General features: G+C 38.3%; 2 protein-coding genes across 5 annotated transcripts in view; one reads left to right on the top strand and one right to left on the bottom strand.

The window, feature by feature from the left end:
* The first annotated feature begins 2,039 nt into the window (after positions 1 to 2,039).
* sf3b5 (splicing factor 3b, subunit 5) lies at positions 2,040 to 3,941 on the top strand. Its single transcript, XM_042433816.1, has 2 exons — positions 2,040 to 2,150; positions 3,209 to 3,941. Exon 2 carries the CDS (start codon positions 3,210 to 3,212, stop codon positions 3,468 to 3,470), a length of 261 nt encoding a protein of 86 aa, XP_042289750.1. The 5' UTR covers positions 2,040 to 2,150; position 3,209; the 3' UTR covers positions 3,471 to 3,941.
* A 10,418-nt stretch (positions 3,942 to 14,359) lies between these two features.
* phactr2 (phosphatase and actin regulator 2) overlaps positions 14,360 to 23,659 on the bottom strand; it is a 54,182-nt gene continuing 44,882 nt past the window's right edge. For 3 of the 4 annotated variants that reach the window (XM_042432615.1, XM_042432616.1, XM_042432617.1), the window contains 4 exons: positions 22,203 to 22,264; positions 21,753 to 21,890; positions 20,086 to 20,162; positions 14,360 to 18,833 (listed from right to left, as the gene is read on the bottom strand). In XM_042432615.1, coding sequence (XP_042288549.1) covers positions 18,818 to 18,833; positions 20,086 to 20,162; positions 21,753 to 21,890; positions 22,203 to 22,264 — 293 coding nt within the window. In that variant the 3' untranslated portion in view covers positions 14,360 to 18,817. The remainder of the gene's footprint in view (positions 18,834 to 20,085; positions 20,163 to 21,752; positions 21,891 to 22,202; positions 22,265 to 23,659) is intronic. The other variant, XR_006099820.1, reaches the window with a different exon arrangement.

Below are 23,659 nucleotides of genomic sequence, written 5' to 3' on the forward strand. Positions count from 1 at the left end.
ATGAGTTGACTCAGCTAACAGCAACATGCTAATAATGAAAGACAAGAAACCGAAAAACGACACTTATGCACAAGGCAAGTATTTATCTGAAGTGCAAAGTGTTACCATTAAGAGACTGGAGATGGAATTAAGCTTTGGTTATAAAAACATATTAAACACATTCTGCTACAACACTGCTATTGCAAAATCTTATGTGACTTACCTTCAAATAACACTAAATAAAACCTCTCTTGTTTTCATTATGTTTTTATAAATTGATGTAATATTGAATATATTATATTATATAATATTAAATCCCAATTCCCTCAGTAATATTAACTGTATGAGTAAGATTAACAACAAATCTATTTGTCTACTTTCTTTGTGTACATGAAGCAAGACTATGCAGCCATGCTAGACATGAATGTCTACAAAATTTCATGACAATCCATCAACCTAGAGGAAGAAGAATGTCAACCTAGAGGTGACGCTAGAGGAAAACTCTGTAGGATTCGTCCTCCAGGGATGATGAATGGCAGTACAACATTTCACCTTAATCTGTCCAATAGTTGTTGAGATATTTCAGTCTGGACCAAAGTGGAACAACAGACCAAATGACAGACGTTGCCATCCAGAGTGCATCTAATATGGATAAAGACATCAAAAGTGCATTCAGCAGATTTAGGCCAACATAACTTATGTTGCTATTAATATTCAAGAGAGTACTAAATTTCTCCTGAACATTTCGTGAATCTAGTTCAACAAACAGCATGAGCTATGAGTTGTTAACAGTTCCACCAGGTAGTGATTTTTCCCTCTAAACTTCTCACATGGTTTCATTTCAATAAAAGTTCAAATGATCCAATATTTCATCAATAATCAAAGATTAGAGAAAAGGTCCAAAAATTGAAAACAGATTTATGTATCAGAATTTGTCATTTCACAACCCCTCAGATTTATCTAGGTTGGGAACCACTGAACTAAACTAGCTAACTGTATATAAAGTAGTTCAAACTAGGTCCACCTCCAGCAGCTACAACAGTAACATGCTGCTTACACACTGATGTTTCAGTATTAATAATCTAATAGTGTCATATATGATAATATATCAGTCAGAGGGACCAAACCACTACTTTTACAGCAATACTTTAATGACATCAAGCTCGTAACACTTATGTACTTTTACTTAGGTGGGATTTTTCATGCAGGACTTTTACTTGTAATGGAGTATTTTTACCCTGTTGTATTGCTACATTTACTTAAGTAAAGGATCTGATTTAGCACAGACATTCAAACCCTTTTCTTTCATCTGAATCAGAATCTGAATCTGTTTATTAGCCAAATATGAAAGCAAAGAAAGGATGTGTCTTGGTGTTTTCTCCCACAAACGCAACACAGAAGAATAAAAATAGAAAATAGAATGAAAAATTGAAACGTAAGGTAATAATAATAATAATAAACATAATCATAATAATGAAATAAACAAAGTAGTACTAAAATTAAATTTAAAATTTAAAATCTATTTAAAGAATGGAATAATAATAGTTTTGAAATGGAATATAAAACTTGAAATGAAATATTAACTGTACAAAGGAAATATGGACTAATTAAGTGTATGAAATATATGAAGGTGATAAGTGGTGTGCAATAAATAATTAAATTATGTAACAGTGAAGGTTGAATGCAATGTTAAGTCCATTTTGATGAAATATATGAAAGTGACTAGTGCAGGGATTAACTGAGGGATGTGAAATGTAAAATCCACTTTCATGACAGTACAGTTCAGCTATTTAGTAGGGCAGCAGCTTCTGGAAAGAAGTATCTGCTGGAGGTTTTTATGGATCTCAGCCTTTTTCCTGAGGGAAGAAGTTAAAAGAGTCTGTGTCCAGGGTGGGATGGGTCGGAGGTGCTGGTATGGTATATAGTAATCTGATAAACACTAACTTTATCTTGAATTCTAAGTTATTATGCCTACATTGTAAACCTGGTACATCCTGGTTTGGCAACACTGTACTTAATCATGGTATGAAAGCGACAAAAGAAAGTTGCAGCCTGTTTCCCCCCGGTTCATTTTAAACGGCGAACGTACCGGAAGTCGTCACTTTGTTCCAATACGACGAAGTGCGAATATTATTTACACCTTTTATCTAAAACTTCTAACATCAAATCGAGTAAGTGTGTTTTATATTTCGTTTTAAAACTTCTTCATCACAGAGAAACTGATAATCAGCTATAAAGGAGCGTCTTTATTAGGCTAACATCAGCTAGCAAACAGCACGTTATTGCTGGCTATAATTCTATTGAAACCAACGTTAGCATGCTAACTGTCTCTGTGTAAAAGCGAAGAAGGTAACGTTATTTACCGTTTATTGTTGTATTTAATGAAGTACATGAGGAGAACGGATAGAGAAAGCCATCCATGTCCCCCTTTGCTAAATAGCTGGTAACGTCATGACGGAAAATTCAACCAGGTTCACAATTTTTCAAGTATGTCTTGAAACAACAGTTGGGTTCCCATATGAACAATGAACTGTTTCCCTCGCTGTAATAATTCCTCATGTTCATACTGACTATTAAAAGATCCCCTTCTAATGCATTCTGAGTTGTCATATTAAGTGGATATGTGTTTGTGTTTCCCTGTTGGGCTGCGGTGGAAGTATAGTAACAAAAAAAGGGGGATTTCGGCTCTAAAAGGGCTGTAACATTGAAAGATATCTACTTGATTTGACTCGCGTGGACGGTTGAAGCATCACATAAGCTTCAGATAAACTTTTAATACATTTTTATACAGAAGGAGGCTTGTGGATTATAGCCCCCATCATTTACATTGTAAGTGCAGTATGAAGGGATCTTCCAATGGCGAGTATGAACAGAAGGAATGATTATGGCAAGAAACATCTGTTTCATTTGAGCAATTGACTGCTGTTTTAAGATAGACTTGAAAAATTGTGAACCTGTCCTTATTATTCCATATTCTTTAATCTCACTGTGCTGCCTCTGTATGCAGGGTACAATATTAGCAGCAGCCACCAGCCAAATGTTGGTAAAATATGCAAGTGGCTGGTAAATTTGCTTCACTCACCAGCCAAAAAAACAATGGTAATCTATTGAGTGGCTGGTAAAATTTGAACATTTACTAGCCGTTTGGCCAGTGGACAAAAAAGTTAATTTTGCAACCTGTCTGTATGACTTCATTCACATTATGGCTTTTTGTTCCTTCTTTGGTTAGAATGACAGACAGATACAACATCCACAGTCAGCTGGAGCATCTCCAGTCTAAGTACATCGGCACCGGACACGCTGACACCAGCAAGTGGGAATGGCTGGTCAACCAGCACCGAGACTCTTACTGCTCCTACATGGGACACTTTGACCTGCTCAACTACTTCTCTGTGGCTGAGAACGAGAGCAAAGCGCGTGTCCGCTTCAACCTGATGGAGAAGATGCTACAGCCGTGTGGACCACCAGCAGACAAACCAGACGATGCCTAGGTTACACTGGAGTGAGCTGTGGAAGATTTTTTTTTTACAGGATTTTTGGGGGGTTTTGATGGACATTCAACTTGATTTCTGCCAAACATTTTCAATGTTGTGCTCTCTAAAATTTCACCTTTCCATAAAATTAGGACGGCTGTGTTTTTAATACTGAACGGATGGTCGACTTACACAACAGAAGATACCTGGACTCAGATCTTTATATTTTTTGCATCTGGACCACTGAAAAACATTGATTCTTGCCTCTTACAGCTCTGCAGCTGTCATGGAAGTTAGCATCAAAAAAGTCAGAGTGAGGAAAGTAGGAAGGTCTTCAACACCTTTTTAGAGAAAATAATGGAAATGTTTGTTATTGCTACATTACAGAGAATAGAAATTGTTAAGCGACACACTCATCTGTCATGTGTTGGTCGTTGTATTCTTGATTGAAATTTTTGTTTTGATTTAATTAAAATTCGTATTTCTCCATGTTGACTGCATTTACATGTTTTAATATCTGGTGTTTCATGGATCAGATTAGTTAATAAGGTAAGGTATAAGATTAGGTACCTGTTAAGTCTCAAGTGTGTGCCTAAAATATGAAATAATTTCTCATCAGAAGGTCTGAGTGAAAAATGATTACATTTATTCTCTTGACAGATTCTTTTGTCCAAAGTGATGTACAAATGAGGTGCAATCTGAGCTGCAGTAGATCAAGGAAATTCATTTGAGAATAATTGTTCTAACACTCATCAAAGGCTTGCCTAGCAGATCACTTTTTTGAGAGAGATAGAGAGAGAGAAAGAGCATATTAACTGAGTATTTTTTGAAGACAAATAGATTCTGCTGACCAAATTGAGTTTGATAGCTTGTTCCACTACTCAGGGACAATAAAGGAGTTTGGATTGAGATTTCCTGCCTCTTAGTGAAGGTAAGACTAGTCGTCCGTTTTTGAGCGTGAAGGTACGTAAACTTGAATGAGGGAGTTCAGGTACACAAAGTGTAGAACATGCCGGGCCACTATAATCCTCCAGAACACTTTTACTGCTCCTTAGCTCAGAGTCTATACCACTATTCTTTTGGAAGATATTCACAGATTTTATGTTTCGGTCAAGGTGGTGAGAGAGTGCTGTAGGTGTTCAGTTGGGTTGAGATCTGGTGACTGAGGGCCATATAGCCTTTCATGTCATATTTATACCCATCAAACCATTCAGTGAGTCTCATGCCTTGTATGGGAGCATCTGTCATGTTTCTGTATTCATTTGTTCAGGTTTTTTCTCAGAAATGTCCCCTGTCTTCAGATTTCATGCTAATTCCCATATACAGTATGATGTTCATGTTTGATAGAGCTAAAATTGCCGGGTCTGGTGCTTATAATTAACATATCTTAAAAGCAAGTAACAGCAATTAGCTTGCAGAATGGATATTAAATTCTCATGCAGTGGCAGCAGTTTAAAAGCTGTCATGAAGCACAGCTCAGGGTAGACATTAAGAAAATTATTCCAGTGTTGAATATGAATCAGTGCCTTTGATCAACAGTGTCAGCTTTATAGTCTGGTAGACGTGAGAAAATATTTTGATACTGCAAATATCTTCGGGGTAGTTAAAGTTGGATAGATGTTTGAAGCTGCAGTTTGAACTGGAGCAGGCAGCAGGAACAGTGAGACAGTGAGAAAAGAGCAGCAGGTGTGATTTGACCTGCTGACTTCAGGTGATTTTAAAAGCACATTGCTGGCAAAATTCACACACACACACACACATGCATACATATGCAGAGACAGACAGTGGGAAAGGATGCAATGCATGACTCATTGTTGGATTGAGTGATTAGTCAGTGGGTGCCAAGGAAGTTCTTGTGTTGTGCATCATGTCTGAGAGTGTGCGTTAGAGGGTTTCTTAGTAGGGTAAGTCCTTGCCATCTGTCCTCACTGTGAGAGTCGTGGAGACGGCGCTGCCAAGTCAGGCATGAAAGCAGCATGAGGTCTGCCGTCACACACACACACATATGAAACACTCACATAAACTGCTTGACTTGTTCTCACAGAGAAACAAGCACATAAATAGATGCCTGCTCTTCAGTTTCCAGCTAGATCATAGAGGCGGTCTCACCTTTTTTTAATGGTAATAAGGTTCACAGGAGGGTGTAGTTTGATTCTAGGCTTCAAGTACAACTGTAGGTCAAGCACTATGAGAGAAACCTTTCCTAATGTTCTCTCTGAAGAAAAATCCAAACATTTCTTTACATTTATTGTGTTAAGTATTCTAAGAAAAAAATCACCTGCGGATGGGAGAAATGAGAGAATAGGTGGAGCAGGACGCAGTATTCATCTTGAAGGTTGTTCGTTTGCCTTGGTGAGAACCATTCTTTGCTTTTTCAACAGACCTTTTTGTAAGAGAAGTATACTTTTACTGTACTAATATGTAGAGCAGCAGATGCTTTTTTTTCTTTAAAGCATATTTTTAAGGCACAAGTGATAGAGTGTCTTCATTCTGCTAAGGGGAAAAGCAGTGGAAATGAAACAGCTTGTTCTGTCGTTGTTGATTTCTTCTGGAGTCCTTCACAGTGACTATAAATACTGTGTCCTGCCTGCCAACACGCACACACACACACACACACACACACACACACACACACACTATAAAGTGTGTTACAAAGCAGGGACATAAAAACTGTTTTATACACTCACAACAAGCGTCTTGTATTCGCAGTTAAAACTGTTTTGATTATGTCCTGGAAATAAACTGTCATATATAAAATGAGGTGAATAAAGACAATACCAATAGACCACAAGCAAAGGAATGCCCCCTAATACTGTTCATCTGGAATAAAATGTGCTTGGAATATTTAATACTTAAATTTCTGACTTCTCTTGGTTTGAAGGTGTTGATCTAAATCCACAAAACACAATACGACAAAGAGATAAAACTACAGACAAAACTGGAACAAGTAGAAATATAAATATATATAAGTATAATATATAAGTAAATATAAGTATAACACACAAAAACAAAATTGTCTTCCTGAAGATACATGTATATATATCATATATATATCATATATATATCAAAAGTTTGGACACACACACACACACACACACACACACATATATATATATATATATATATATATATATATATATATATATATATATATGCCCTTTTATTTTTCTTTTATACACACATATATATGTATATAAGCTTATATATATATAAGCCCCCAATTCCTGAAGATATTTTGACCAGATGGTTTAAGTTAGTGTGTATTAGTGTAATGCCACAACAACAGAATTCATTTAGGTTTAATAATTGGATCCCTGCTGCATAAACTGCTCATAAGTGCTCATTTATTATTATGATTATTATTGCTTACACCCTGGTATAGAGGATCACACAAGTGAAATACTGCAAGTTGCCATTTATTCCCAGTATTTTCTAAGAAAAAACCCCCAGCTTTGTTCTTTTTCCAATTTACAGTATGTTAGCTTCATTCAGGCCTCAGTTACCAGAAGGACAGAGGTTTAAGTCGTGGAAATAGTTTTTCAAGATACCAACCTTTGTGTATTTAAAAAGACTAGATAATACCCAAAATAATATGTCTGTAAATCTAATTCTATTTTGGCCTCATTCAGACCGTCACCAGGGTCTTTACCTTGAATTATGTTATCACCTACCTATCCTCCAGACCATATATCAACAAAGTCATGTGACTGACCTTAGCAGGCTTGGCTCACAGTCTATAAGAGCAGCCAGATGACCAGGCCTCTTCCTCTTTGCTTCACTTGCCTCATCTGAGACCTGTAGGTAAGATGTGTATGTTTGGGACTCCACTATCAACAATCCTTTACTGTGGTGCAGGTGCCTTGTGTCCCTGAGAATTATACGTGTTTTTTTTTCTCTCTTTCTTGTTTCACTTGCATTTATATAGCAGAGGGTTACACTGGTTGTGTTAACTTCTTATTTTCATTTCAGGTAGCCTCATTTGTTACACCTGATGCTAAGCAATTCCTGTAATTTGCAGCTTCGGGTAAATGCTGTTTGTTTCATACAGTTTTTCCCTCAGGAGTAAGTTAAAGAAAAATATTTGGGTGTAATTACCAAGTAATCTCTTCATATACTAATTTGAGCAGGGTTCACTTATTCTCCCTGTTTACTGTTTGCAGTGGGTGGGTTTTTTGAGTTTACCCCCCCTCATGCATTTGCACAGGGGAGGTGAGTTTTGAATAACTGTTCCTTTATATGTAATTTGCTATTGGCAATTTCCCTTTTTACCTCTGTGTGCAGCAGGTGGGATTGTTTTGTGGGATTTCTTCTCCCTGTATATGACATACATTGGTTGGTTATTATTATTGTTGTTAAGTGCCCTTAGCCCCTGTTCACAGTGGGTGAGCTTCTGATTGCTTCCCCCTTTACCAGTACACACATACAATGGGTGTTTTCAGGTGAAGTACATTTTTTCCACCTTTTATTTTATTGTAAGTAATTGTGGCCATCTGTGAGCAGCCTGATTATTGGTTCCCCTTTTTATCCATGTGTAGCTGTTGGGCACTGCTGAAAAAAAAAATTACTAAGAAATGGCCTCAAGGTTATGTTATTTTTGCCAGGGCATCATGGACCCCCGTGATGGCCATTGTGAATGACCTTCTTGTTTGGGCATGGCACATTTATTGGAGGATATTGAGAACCCGTGTGGGGCAGCAGTTGAACTGCTTGTGGAGGAGCACATTCAAAGAGCCAGTGGGTGGGGCAGTCTGTTCATGCTGGGGCAGTGCAGCCTCCGCCCACCCAGCTAAGTGAAGGGGGACAACGCTCCTTCACTTGGTTCACGGTCAACCTTGACCTTGGGCCCTGCCTGTCAGGGTGGACCTTCTCTCCCAGGCAGAGGGTCAGATACAGCATACCAAACCAGCCGTCTTGCAGCTCTGAGCAAGGCCCCTTCTCAGTCCTTCTCTCAAGGGTTAGATGAGGCTGTCATGAAGACCATAGTCAATGCCAGGGCTCCTTCCACTCATGTTTACCAGAAGTGGAGGGTGTTCTCTGCGTGGTATCACAATAGGCAGGAAGATCCAGCCACTTGCCCCATCGAGCTGGTTCTCTGCTTTCTTCAGTCACTCTTGTACTCAGAAAGGGTGACTAGTACTATTAAGGTGTAAACTGCCGCTATATCTCTCTTTCATGAGGCAGTGGGGGGTGTTACAGTGGGGGGACATCCCTTAGTGTCTTAGTTCATTAAATGAGTGTACCACCTGTGACCGGGCAGGACTCTCAGAGCTTCATCATGGGATGTCCCTTTGGTGCAAAGATCCCTGACTCAAGCTCCTTATGAACCCATAGAGCAGTCCAACCTTGAGTTTCTATATCACAAAACAGCTTTCCTTTTGGTTGTATGTTCTGCCAAGAGAGTGAGTGAGTTATATGCTCTGTCTATAAGTGAGGAATGTTTTAGATGGAAGGCTGATAACACTAGTGTGTCTCTCTGGCTGATTCCCTTATTTTTGCCTAAAGTGATAAACCCTCAGACGGTAAACCAGGTGGTTGAGATAGCGCACTTCAACTCGATCTGGCTCTCCCACAGGGGGAAATAGGCCTGCTTACTTTGTGTCCAGTGAGGGCACTAAGGGCTTATATTGCATGCACTTCTTGCTCCAACTCTGTTATTCGTCTGTGTCAAAACAGTGTTTATTCCATTGGATTGTTAACGCTATCTCTGAGGCCTATTCTAGGTAGAACCTCCTAGTCCCAGGTAATCTGGTAGCTCACTCCACCGGAGGTGTAGCCACTTCCTGGGCTGCTTTAAAAGGGGTTCCTTTTTCAGAAAACCATGCAGCAGCAACATGGAGTGCTCTCTGTACATTTCCAGGTTTTAAAGAGTCAATGTGGCATCCCCTGCACTGTTGGGTTCTGCTGTTCTGCTCCCAGCTGCTGGGCAAGGAGGACGTGAGGGAGTGGAATCCTCTGTTCCTTGCGACGCTGATGGTACTAGTCATCCAAGGTAAAGACTGTGGTGGCGCTCTGAGTGAGGTTGGAGTAGATTATGACTACAACTATGGATCTATGAGATCAAATGATGACCGTCACCATCTCTTGACACTCAGAACAGGCTGAGCCATTCCAGGCAAGAGGAAGAGGCATGGTCACCCGGATGCTATTATAGATGGCAAGCCAAGCCTCCTAAGGTCAGTCACATGACTTTGTTGATATATGGTCTCGAGGATAAGTAGATGATATCATTCAAGGTAAACACCATGGTGACGGTCATCGTTCGGCCTCATAGATCCATAGTTATAGTCATGATTTACGTTATTATTGTGTAATTGGTATTTCTCTTGGATATGCAGAACTTTTTCCTCACCTTATTTCACTTTGTTTCTCTACTCTCCAGAGCTACTCAAGCTAAAACGTAAAGTAAAATTAAGTTCAGCCCCATTTTAAGCAGTTCAACTATGTTAATGCTTGTATTTTGCTGGTGAGGCTCCTTCTTCCTGGGGTTGAGGTCAGGAAGTACTGGCCTGTCTGAACATCTCACAGCCCAACACCCGATGAAACGATCTAGTCTTGCATGGCAGCTCATTATCACCTCACCTCTGTCACCATTCAGGACCCTGCATTGTCCTGATAGTTGAGGCAATTAATTCTGTTCCGACATATGGCCTGTTAAAGCCACTGTTTGAGTGGAAACTGCATTGGCATCGATGAGTGTTTGCATTTTTAAATGGTGCCTGACAGAGTGAATGGCACCTGTTAATAACCACTTGGCCTTTCTGTGTTCATGCTGATGTGAGCGTCTCGTTTGGCTGCTCGTCCACATTAGCTCTCTCCTCTGATTACACAGGAACTCAGCCAAACGGTGAGAAAGTCCAGGAAAAATGTTCACCCTCGTCAAATGTGAATGCCCCCACAATCCAATTATCTCTGCCCTTCTCTGCCACCCACCTGTTTTATCCGTCTATCTCCATCTTGCATTAACTCTTCCTCTCCATTGCTCTCTTCACTTTCATCTTCTTTACTGCTTACACCCTTTCACGCAAACCTCATCTTCTCATACATTCAGCTCCTTCTTTCTCCCTCCATCTCTACAGTTCTGATGGGTTTACCAGTGGAGTGGAAACATCCAAGATAAAACACACCAGTAATCACTCTGCAGCGGGGAAAAACATGTGAATATTTTGTGTGAAGAAAACAGGAGTGCGTGCCTAGCATAATTTTCTCTATTAAATGCAAACAGAAATACCCTGAATAATGGCATTTAGAAGATGAAAGTAAACCGACCTTTATGGCGAAAATACTTAAAGGATTTGTTCATAATTTTTCAAGTCTGTCCTAAAACAACAGTCAGGAGCCCAAATAAACATTGAAAAAGGTGTCCTTGCCATGAACATTCCTCCTGTTCATACTGGCCATTAGAAGATGCTATCATAATGCACTTACAGCGTAAAGGATGGGAGCCAAAATCAACAGTCCTCCTTCTGTGCAAAAATGTATTTAAAAGTTTATCTGAAGCAAATATGAAGGGAAACACAATGAGGTCATTTTATGATAAAAAAAAGACTATAAATGTGGCAGATATCCACTAGATATGACTAACTCAGATTGCTGAAGCCTCATACAAGCTTCAGATTAACTTTTAAATGCATTTTTGCACAAATGGATTTTGGCCTCCATCACTTACACTGAAAGCGTGTTTGAAGGGGATCATTTAACAGCCAGTTTGAACAACAAGAATGAGTACAGAGAGGAAAGCCTCTTTCAGTTTTCATATGGGCACCTGACTGTTGTTTTAAGACAGACTTGAAAAATTGTGAACCTGAAACGAGGGTCTGGTCTTAATGGCTTTTGAAGCGGTTTCCTGCAATAAATGTGCACATTAAAATCACATTTGGGTTAATAAATATGGTTTAACTGGATGTGAAACAACTTTTTGTGAAACACAGGTTATAATCCACCCTTTTTACTGAACAGTTACCTTTTTATAAAATTTCTGAGCACAGAAAATTAAAATCTGACTTGGTTTTAGTTTTTCCCCCTTTCTTTCCTGCATTGTTAAACTTTTATAACCTTTCACTCATTTTTGCAAGTGCAAGTAATTTGAGAAGTGGAACGATTGTAATATGAGCAGTACGACGGGGCGGAATAAACCGTCTCATAATCACATTTTTTGCAACCTAGGGTGGCATCAGACCGATGATTAATCTCCAGCCTTTTCCAATTGAGTAGTAGACCTGCATTACAGCCGAGACCTCTGGGCAAAGTGCCAGGGACAAAACTGCCTTCCGATCCTGCCCGCGAAACTCCATTAACATGGTGTATATGTGTGTTTTACAACTAGTGGAAACTTTTTGGAGACAACTGACTGTTTAATACCTTGAAAAGAGGGCTCAATTTAGATTTAAGGTTTTAAGTTTAAAGTTCAGGTCCTGAAAAATATGGCCATTGTCAATTTAAGGATAAAGTTTAAGATAAAGGTGAGAATTTAGGGGGTGACTGTGGGTCCTCACAGGTAAAAGATGTGTGAGAGAGAGCAGGAGGTTTATGATCACTGTGGGACAGAGGGGCATCTTTCAGATCTTGCTGTCCTTCTTGTGCTCTATAAAACTGATTATCACCACTGTCAAAATGATTTATACCGAACGAGGGAGCTGCAAAGTCGAAAAGTGGGCGTACACCACAAGAAAATCAAAAACCTCAATTTACACCGTTCACCAAGGTCAAGCTGTAGCACATATGTGTCATCAAATCAGTTTAAGCCAACAGGTATTAGAGAAGGCCTTTTCAAGTTGAGCATAAGCCCAACTAGTGATTCACTTCTTCAACTGTCTCTCATTTCCTACCACGTCTGTCCCTTCAGCCCCTTCCTGACTGTCCTCATTCATTGTATCCTTCAATTTCTAGTTCTCATTTCCTTGTTCTCGTCTTCAGAACCAACTCCATTACGCCCACATCCTCTTTAAAAGCGGGCAGGCTCGTATGCTGGATGAGGCTGACTAGATAGGGCTGAAATTCAATACTTTAATGGTCATTCACGTGGAAACCTCTCGCATAAACCAAAATACACACTGGCTCAAAGGTTCAGAGATGTTTGCAACACATGCATTAAGATGACATGCACTCTAAGACCACAAAATCGTACGTACCAGCAAACATGAGGTCATGTATACATTACAGTACAAACAAACGGCATTCACAGAGGTCACATTCATCTGGGGAATTTATTGGAAATCTAATTGGCAAAATGTAGTTTTAATGGCACGGTAGAGTAATGCGGTTCATCTTTCAGTCTCTCAGTTTCTGTCAGATTTTGTTTGCATATTTAGACTGAAAATGTATTCTGAGACCCTGTTTGGGAAGCAACTATTAGAGTTACTGGAACCGTCTTGTTTTGCATTTGTCAAATTAAACTGATATGTATCATGACGGATTTGATTAGACTGAACTCAGTGCACTTGGTTTTATTTGTGTTCTTCCTTGCCATGTGTGAAAAGATAGAGGAGGAAAGACGTAAGCAGACTACCAAATGAGTCAGCTTCAGGGCACTTATTTTTATTTCAGTACAGAGTGTCATTGGACAAATCACTTTTGAGACAAAAAGAGAGAGAAACTGGACATTAGCCTACAGCCATGCTAGCGGCTCCATGAGGCTGTACTTTGAATTCTAACGTCAGCACGCTAATGATCAGCAGGCTAATGATCAGCAGGCTGATGTTTAGCAGATTTAACTGATTCACCACCTTAGTTTAGCCTGTTAGCATGCTATCATTTGCAAATTATCACTAAAAACAAAGAAGGGTCATAAACCAAAGTATTGAAAAAATGGTAGTGGTAGATGAAAAAGTTAAAGGATATGGCTGGCAATTTTCAGTGCTTCACTATGTTGTTGTGCTAAGTTACATATTACAACCTCTTTAACCACTTTATACTATAGCACAACAAGCTAGCGAAGCACTGTAAACTGAACTGCATTCCCACGTATGTGCAGTGGCGTATGCTGTACAAAGAGCTGCTCTCCAGGGACTGAAAATATCATCACTGTTAATTGTCTTTGGAGCTGTTTCTAAACAAACTACAGTACAGTTGTTGAGATATTTCACTCTGGACCAAAGAGGTAGATCAACAGACCCACTGCATCCATAGAGCCATAATAATACAAGTGTTAATTTCACTTTTTGCGTAATCGTTGTTCTATAATTTCCTTCTTTAACCAAAGCAGAAACCCTGCAAGAGCCAAAAGGCACAGCAAGGTTCAACGCAGATTTCTAAGAATAATTACGCTGTCATCCAAGACAATTTTTCAAAACCAGGGCACTTGGAAGGTGATTAAAAAAAAAGCTGAGTTAACGGCTGTATTCATTTTTTTCCCCTTAATATCCTAGAAAGGGCTCAAGTGGCACTAATTGCTGCACCTTTGAGATGCCAGATAGGGTATACATTTTCCTCTTGGTCGTCCTTATAACCTCAGTGGCCATTTTTAAAAAAAAAAAAAAAAAAAAAGGCAGTTTTTAATTATTTTAGGAAATTTGCAAGGAATGATGAAATGTATTTAAATATAAAACTCTCTTTCATTCTTTCCATTTCATGTCTTTGAATAGTGAATAAGGAGATCGGGGCCTTCAAGGACACTGAAATATGCTCCAAGGACTGCAGCCAGCAATAATACAGTGGTTTTGCTTACATGCTATTTGGGCATGTGTAAATGTAATATCTGGAGAGGAAGGTGTGTAGTTCTCTCAAAACAGGTCCCTTTTTTGCACAATTTGCTTTTCTTTTATTCAAATACTTCTGTATTTGACGTATTTTTGCATTTATAAACTGTCCATATGTTTGTGTTTGTGTCCTTATTACACATTTACATTTATACATTATTGTGATATTACTATAAAAGTAAGACTGAAAAGAAAAACCAGTATGACAAAATAGATGTTTTTTCACGACTTTTTATATACAAAAACAATATACACAGTTTGACATAACAGTAGCTGTTTGGGAGATAAATGACATCATTGTATGACTTCAAAGATGAATCTTTTATGTGAAACATACAGTAAAAGGTGTTTGGAGTCAGAGTGAAATATCCAGTCCTGGGTCACATACAGGAAGATAATCTGTTCAGCTGCTTTGAGCGTCTTGCTGCTGTTGTGTTGTTACAGTTAGAAGGTTAATAGTGTGAAGCAAAACAAAGAGTACTGTGAATTTCACAGGACCAAGAAAAAGATTATGTTGAAGATAAAAGGCATTTTATGAACAGCAGCAGCAGTTTGATTATGGCTCCTGTCAAAAGTTAGAGATTTGTTTTGGGGAAAGTAATAAAGGAAGCCTCAAGCACCATTAAAACAGCAAATGTAAACATTTTCATGAACTGGTGGAGCTCTCCAGCACTGCTAATTAAACGCAACAGCCAGGAAAGTAAATGTGGTTGTGAATGTTTTTAAACCAAGTCAACCGGAATTTTAGCAAAATCCTTAATATTTCAAATTTAATGGCAGGAATTATATGTTTGATAATTTTAATTTCACATATACCACATCATCAGCAACACAGAGAAACGTGGCGTATGTAATAACTCTTAAAGCTTATTTGGATCATAATCTTTAATGAGTTTATTTTACGTTTACGTACATATGAGATGAAACAGACTGCAGCCATAAAAGTTTTTACAGGACTCGCTCCGTGTGATTAATACTGACTGGTTATGACTAAACACCAACCTTCAAGGCTCTTTCACGCTTTCAACTGCTCAGTCTAGATGCTATATCTAATTCTGGACTAAAATGTCGAATGATGCATGAGTGTCACAGAAAAAAACAAAAAAACATTTAAATGTTGACCAGGACTCCCTATATGTAGTTTCATCATTAGAAAGTCACCATTTTAAAGAAATAACAACAAGCTCTTGGTAGGATTGGTAACCCTGGTAACACTTTATTTTAATCTCCCCATTTCTTATTTCTAAGCAGTATATAAACACTCCATATTAGAAAGTATTCATGTTTATACAACACTTACAGAGGCTTCATATAAGGAGTTGGTTGCTTAAAAATACATAAAAGTGTGTTTAACTATTCATTAATTATATAGTGCTTATAGTAAACAGGGATGGAGGGTTAAAATAAAGTGTTATCCTTTGTTTCTATTAATTAATGTCTTGTTTAAAGGAAAATAATCTTACTCCAAGCAGCACATTCATGTTTATTCAGCTATGAAGGGATCAAAGCTGCATCACCATATAAAACCTTTCATTTGTGTATCTGAATTAGAAGCTGTCTCGTCTTTTAATGCTGTATTTACTGTTGGTGTGAACTATTTTCGCCTTTGCAGGAGCTAAACACCCACTGAACTGACTCCTTATGTTTACTTACTTATTAGGTGGAACTAGATTATATACTCAAACTAATGGAGTTAAATTTGAACATGTTTAAACACTTATCGTGATTATGGCAACAATTTAAGTCACATTTTGTACTTTGTGAAAGGTGAACTATGGTCATCTGAAGGAATAAATCAAAGTGAAGTCCAGAATGGATTAGAAATAGCTTTTAAACTCTGTCACCATCCATAAAAGACCTGCTGCAATGCACCTGCTGACTTTCAGTTTAAGTGAAGAGATTTATCACTACCTAAATAATGTCTAGTTCCGTATTTGATATGCTGCCCGGAAACAGCACTATATATATATATATAGTGCTAGACCGCTCATTGCACCATCAGTGTCTGGGGATGATAACAGTTAAAAAATAAAACAACTATAATCAGAGCTTAAAACATTCACATCAAATTGTATTGTTTCATATTGGTAGTAAAATTGATTTCAATGTATGCACATGCTCGATATACATTCTGTACAAAACAATCAATATATAACAACATAGAAATTGAAATGAATGAATACTGTTGGTTCTTTCCCGTCACTGTACATAATTTCATGTTACAACCTCTGCACATTCAGAAGCAGAGAGAATAAAGTCCTTTTCAGTTACTATTTGTAAGAACTGCATTGTGGAGGTTGGAGGCCTATTGTGACAACACAAGCCTCAGGACGTCAGCAAGCTCGATCTGTCAATCATTTTTCAGCCAACATCACATATGCTGGGAGGGAAAAATTACAAAAACCCTACTCTTTGATTTGTTTTTATAGGAACATCCAAAGAAATGAGTTAGCCATCAAGTTTTCTTTCCTGTCTCAGCTTCTTATATCATTCACCCTTGTCCTTTTGTAACAGCTCAGCCAAAGATTCTGGCATTCACACAGAAACAAATCATTATTAATTGATCTCCTTTACATTTTGCATTAATATGCAGCTTAACTATTTGGATTTTATCCAGACAGACCACTTAAGAGCAGAAAATCTATGATTGCACCAAAGATGGAAAGAGATCCAACTGCTCAAACCACCTCGGCTATAAATCTACACCCAACTAAATGTCAGTGTATCTGCACATTTAAACAAAGGCAAATACTCTCATGTGTATTCAAGTTGTTGTACAATTGTGTTATCATCTTACAGTCAATTCTGACTTCTAGAAGACACACAATGCATACAAAATATAGTTTTAATCCCAAAGAGCAGTGAAATATAAAATTGATTAATCCCTGTAGTGTGCTAACTGACAAATCAAAGAAGTACCAGATCGTCCCTCAGGAAGTATGTTTACTACATGTAAAAAGTGATAAGTAATAAGATTTGTTTCTGTGTAAATGCCAAAATGTTTGGCAGAATTGTTATCTAGCTTCAAAGGTAAAAAAAAAAGCCTAACAGCACCTCTACAGCTTACAAATTAACATGTTTAATCACCTTAGTTGAATTTGTACAAAAACTAAAATGTATAGAGCCAGGCTAGCTGTTTAAACCTGCTAGCAAGCAAGCTAATATCCTCTCCTCCTGACTCTAGCTTCATATTTAGCATGCGGATGAGAGTGATATCGATCTTCTCATCTAACCCTCAGCAAGAAAGCAAGTAAGTGTATTTCCCAAAATTGTCAAACTATTCCTTTAGAGTCTCTGGTTCATGGTACAATTCTATAGTTTGGGAACAAAAAGACAAAACTGTGCGTTGATAAGAACAGATCCCGAAGTGCTTGATTCAAGGTGCATGTTAAGGCAAGATGTAAAGGGGGCCACTTGTCAGCAAGTCTGTCCTTAAATAGTTATCACCGGCAGACAGATTAGACGGCAGAAGCATGTTAAAGGAAACGGAAAATAAAGTACTCCTTCACTTCTTTGAGAGGGCAGTTGATTGCTTCAGTGGTGGAAATCTCAGTGCCTGTTCTTTATCATAAAACCTTCATATGAAGTCTACCCCCCAAAAAAGAAAAAATTAAATCAAACCAGTAAACTTTCAAATAAAAAAATACCAATGTATAATCAAATGATTGCTACTTCTTTGGCACCAAATCACTCTGAGTAAGAGCATCGGCCAAAAATGGGAAACTGAATTTTAAGCTTGAATCCTCTAAAACAGCGAGTCCAACACTTGGTGAGCAGGACTTTTGCACTTAGTATCTCAACACAGGATAAATGACAGTACATGAGTTTCATGTATCATCAGTGTGCTCAGGGATTAGAATTGGTGTGATGACCATTGCACTTCACTGTTAAAGCCTAAAGTGTCCACCTCTCCCTCAGCTTCAGCAGTTATAAATATAACACTCACAGGTTATTCTTCATCCGCAAAAACACATCTTCATCCTTACACCCTATAATTCTTATGATATAATGCCCTCTAGTGGCAATATTCTTTAAATATCTCTAAAAATGAACTGCAGTATTTCAGATTCAACTCCGAGAGGCACATCGGAGCAGAACAAACTGCCTCTCCTCCCCTCTGAGCCATGACATAGGCACTGACATCAGCACACGATCCTCCAATCACTCCATTTCCTGTCCTAGAAGGATGTCCTTATTTGGCCATTTGGCAGTTTAGGACAAGGCATACCTTGTGTTTTACTTAAAAGCTATAGTACACTTGGGCCTCATTCATATTTACATGGTATTTTTTGCCCATTTTTCTTCATCCAACCTCTCATTGCCTGAAGCCTGAGGTGATCCAAAGAACAAAAAAAAAACAGACAAAAACAACATTTACCAGCAGGTTTCCGGCCATCTACAATAAATAAATGGTTCTAATCAGAGCGCTATACACATCACTGTATTGAATATAGATATGTGCAAATGTTTCACTGGTGGCCACGAATGGCCGAAACCTTAAGACGCACCTGTAGCTCTTACTATAGACATAAATACATATCATCAGGAGTAAGAAGATCCCAAAGCAGAGTGGACTGAGCTGTGTACTGTGGGTCTGGAGGTCTGGGAGATTTCTGGGAGCTGGAGACTGGAGAACTTGTGGTGCTGACGTCCAGCTGGCAGTGAGAGTGCTTAGGGCCGATGAAATCTGAAAAAAACAAACACACAGATCAGACAGAGTAAGTGGCTGTGTGGAAGTACAAGGCCTTTAATTAACCTTACAGTATTTAGAAGTGATACAATTTTGTAAAATGTTTATATAGAATTAAAAAAATATAAAATATATCATCTTGTTTATACAAATTTCTTCAAATTACTGTCACTGTCGTTAAGTTTGCATAGCCAAACAGTTTTTTAACAGGTGCAGGATTAAACAGGAGATGTTCAGGGCAAAAGTAGAATCTGCAGAATGTTTTATAATCCAGTGATGCATTTAATTATCTACTGCTGCGACATTTTGATCTCTTATGGATCAAAACACTGTACAAACAGCTGCAGTTCCAAAATGAATTTCTGTTTACCTTTAGCTTGAAAAAACAGTGTTAATGTAACAGTGTTTTTGGAGTGTTTTCGTGTTTAAGATTTATGACTGATTGAAATGTCGCATCATTAGATAAAGATGTCAGTTTCATGTGATATTACGGAATACAAAACAGTGTTTGCATTTTATTTATTTCACAAATTGTGGTCATAAATTGTATTCACATGCAGTATATTAGGACTTATGTGCTCCTAATACAGTTTGATATGTTAAAAGCAGTTGGAGAAGCCAAAATGTTCCTCCGAGGGATGAAAAAGATCTAAAGGCAGTATAACGCATGCCAGAGAAATTTGCACAAACCCAGTGATATTCACCCTTAACATTTGAAATACCCTTAAAGAGAAAATGTAAAAATATTGACTCTTGAAGTCAGCGAAAACATGAAGAATTGATGCCATGCAGAGTGCAACTACTAAGGTAAATGGACCTTTTTACTCAAGGTAAAACTGAAACCTTGAACTTATATTTGTGAAACCTTATTTTGTATTGTTTTGAAAATATAATTTGATTAAAAGGTGTAGTAGTTCTTCTTACATGAGTTTTACTGGTGGACTTATTCCCGCTCTGCACTTTGCACAAATACAATATAAAATCATGTCACACAGATCTAATAACATACAGGAGAGTGAACCTGTGCTTTATTGGCTATCAATGCCTGAGGCTAATGAACCAGAGTCGACCCCAGGTGCATGATGACTTTAATGTGGTTAGTGGAAATGGGTTTAAGGGACCAGAATAATATAAATATTGATCAATGTGAGCTAATAAACAGCAGTATTTATGGTGATACATTATTAATTAAGCGTAAGTTATAGTCAGGGTCAGGCTAAATGGTTGAGATGATCGACCGCTTGAGTACCTGGTGAACTGTTTGCTGTCTTCATGAACCTCCATCTCTCTGCTCTTAAACTCATTCAGCTCCTTACGGATAGCAGCCTGAGGAGAAGAACACACAAATAAAATGGTAAAAAATACACCCAGCAGTACAAGGCTACCTGTCCTCCTACACAAACACACTGCTTTTATCTCTTTTTGTCACTAATTGTATATAGTATATTTAGGAAGTGAACAACAAAAGCTCAAATTTAATGAACTATACATGAAAAATAAGACCAGCTACAGAAATCCCGACCCTTTCCTCATTCAGCAGGAAAAGCACAGGTGTGATTAATAACATTAATACTGGAATTTCAAAAATCATGGCGACACGAGAGCAGCCTTCACCCAAGTCTTTTACCGGCTGACGCCCCCTTATTGGATATCAGTTATCGATTGAACCGCAGCTGATCGGTGTGATCTGATACATCACAACATCACTGAGTGGAGACAGATTAAACTCAAGTGTATGACTCCCAAGTTTTATATTGTATTTGTTTTATGATTCATTATCTACTTAAATATCTGTTGTTGTCGGTCCATAAACAACTTTCTTCGCTTTTTAGAAAGATTTTTTCTTATTTCCCCCATTAACTTTTATTACGAATAAAATAAATTAAAGTCAGAGAGAGTAGAGGAGTCCATCTGTCAGCAAGAAACACATTTATATTTTACATCATTCATTGTCATTTCCATTTAGTCACATATGAGGCTGAAAATTCCTAAGCGTCGGGTTAGTCGGGTAGTCTAATAAATAATTTCCAGTGTTCAAAAGAGGCCCTAATCATATTACGGGTTATTAAATAATGAATGAATGACAATCAGAATATCAATAAATACAGACGCAAATAATGAATAAATATTATAAACACATTCTGCCAGGAGGAATGATTCATGTGCCTCTGAGCAGGACACAGTATAAATACAGAATGCAGATTTTTATTCATGTGCAGATGTTTGTCAAACAGGTAACAGGCTGCAGAGAGAAAACAGCTGCTCTGGCAGTGATAACTGTGCACCTTTATTAGTATTAGGACAGTGCACATGTGCGCAGACACAAACTCTGTCTTAAGTCGCTACAGCTGTTAAAGCTGCCTGACAGCTGATTCAGCAGCCGCCGTCATCAGAAACACGTCGCTTCACATGACACTTCAGAGGAAAGAATGTCTCATTTCTCTAAAAAAAAAAATATATTTCCTTGTTTCCTCTCTCCTCGCATGGTTTCCTTGTGTCTCGCCATGCATCCACGGTGGGAGGGACTAAGACGCAAGGAAAGGACACGAGCGAGGCCATCGTGGATGCAATTTAAGGGAACTGAGATGCACTTAGTGATTATAGAGTGGTGGTGAGAAAAATGTTATGACTGAACTTTTTTTTTTTTTACTGGTGTCCTGGTTGTGCAGCGAAATGACGAGTGATGAAGGCGCAAAGTCACCCAGGGGGGTCCGTGTAGTGTACATGTAGTGTACTTTGATGTGTTTTAATCACCTGTAGTTCACTTGCATTGTCAGGTTGATATAATGAATAATGAAACAAACTCATAGAATAACTAGTGTCAGGTTGACACGAACATAAAAATGAAAACAACAGTCAATCTATCAAACTAAATAAAAATCAACATTTCATAATGAGGTCTGTAGGCTGTAGTACCTTGTCAGCAGGAGTGAGCCGTGTCCAGGGTTTGTCTGCCCGCCGGTCATAATCCTTGGCGTCCGTTACCTCCACATACTCGTTAAAACGCAGGATCCTGCGAGCGATGAGCTCTGCCACTGTAGGCCGAACACTCAGCTACACAAAAAGAGATTTTTTTTTTAAATTTCTGCACATGTAAGTCAAAAACTTTAATCTAAATGTTACTTTTGTTATCCTGAGAGGCACAGAGACAAACAGGAAACAATGATTTCTCAGCTGAGAGATCAGTTTCCTGCTTCAGTTACAGCTGTGTCCACTAGGTGGGCTAGTTTCACCACACAAAGCATCTTTTCTGTCTCCTACCATGACTCATAAGGTGGAGCAAAACATATTAGCAGCTAATAATAGACTCACTCTGTGCTTTCTGTACTTGCTAATGTGCGTGTGTTCGTTTGGTGTTTACAGTACCTTTCTGGAGAGTCTCCTTTTAATCTCCTGCTTGGCTTCTTGCTCCTCCACTTCATTCTTTTCTGCATGCAGAGGATCAACAGATTCATTTCACACGTACTGTGCCTGCAACAAGCTTATGCTACTATTTATAACAGCGAGATGTGATTCACCTTATTAAAGCATGTCTATGGCTATGTAGCCGTGTGATTGCTATAATATAAACAAAATAAAAGGGGAAATTATGTCCTTTGATTTTCTGCGTGGGTTGAATGAATCATCCAAGCTGATCTTATAATGATTCTACTGTTGTAGATTCTTAATGGATGTACAGTTTACAGTATGCGTGTGTAAACAACTTGAGGGTGACTTCACCTGGGATGTTGGTGAACTACTTGACCTCTGGTGGTCCCATCAGAGAAACATAAGCTGTCTGGGATCTACAACACAGACACCAGCCATCTACAGTAACTCTTCTTTTCCAGAACCAGAAAAACTGTGTAGAACTACTTTTTCTTTCTGTGTTTTATCCTAGATGATGCCAGTTGTTGGTCCTGGTGCTTTATTTTATCTGCATTATAACCACATATAACATACAAAGGCTTTAGCTTTAGCTTTAGCTTTAGGTTTTAGCTCAAATTTGACACATTAGCATAGCTCAGTATCATTACACCAGTCAGTTGTGAAGGGGAAAGTTCATTCTAGCAGTTTACCAGATGTAATTTATTTAATGAGCTTCGTTATATCCTCAAAGAACTGGAAGTGTCCATTAATGGATAAACAATGTTCAGATAACAAACATCTTTCGTAGTCACGTTATACTGTTCTTGTAATTAGGTTTTGTAACAATTCAACTTTGTCACAGTTACTGTGGTTACATATGACCTGGATAATGTGCGGGTTTACTTTTGATTTCACTGTTTTTCCACTGCGTGTGAAGCAACAGTATTACATAATTACTCAGTCTTAAGCAGGAGAAAAATGTATTTGAATGAGTTCGGTTCTTTAAGTCTCAGCAAAAGCAAAAGTTGATCAGATGATTTAAGTCCTGCTTGGACTATATTTAATATTTATCAGTTCTAGTTTGTAGTGTTTATATTGTTCACAGAGCAACAGAACTATCTGACCTATACAAACTCGACTGTTATCTCTGTGGTGTGCTGTGACCAAAGCAGTGAGAAAAAACAAATCGTTTTGAGGCAATCTCTGCTGAGCCCTCTAAAATAATAGTGTGACTGACCACATCAGCTCAGTGTAGGAGACGCAAAGCTTCCAGCAGGCAGGAGCTCATAAATTAGACAGACATATCTGTCTCATCTATCTGATAAATGAGACACACAAGGTCATATCTGTCGATCTGAAAGGGGCAGCAACAGAATAAAACTGGACAGCTGGAACACAACAATACTCAGGAATATAACCAGGAACATGAATTTTCTTGCTCACATATGGAACATAATAGTGTTCTTGCAATTATG

The sequence above is a fragment of the Thunnus maccoyii genome, chromosome 14 (assembly GCF_910596095.1).
Source record: "Thunnus maccoyii chromosome 14, fThuMac1.1, whole genome shotgun sequence".
In the NCBI taxonomy this organism is placed as follows: Eukaryota; Metazoa; Chordata; class Actinopteri; order Scombriformes; family Scombridae; genus Thunnus; species Thunnus maccoyii.

Excerpts from the sequence above, each read along its gene's own strand:
- sf3b5 (XM_042433816.1), top strand. The coding sequence starts at position 3,210 with ATGACAGACAGATACAACATCCACAGTCAGCTGGAGCATCTCCAGTCT.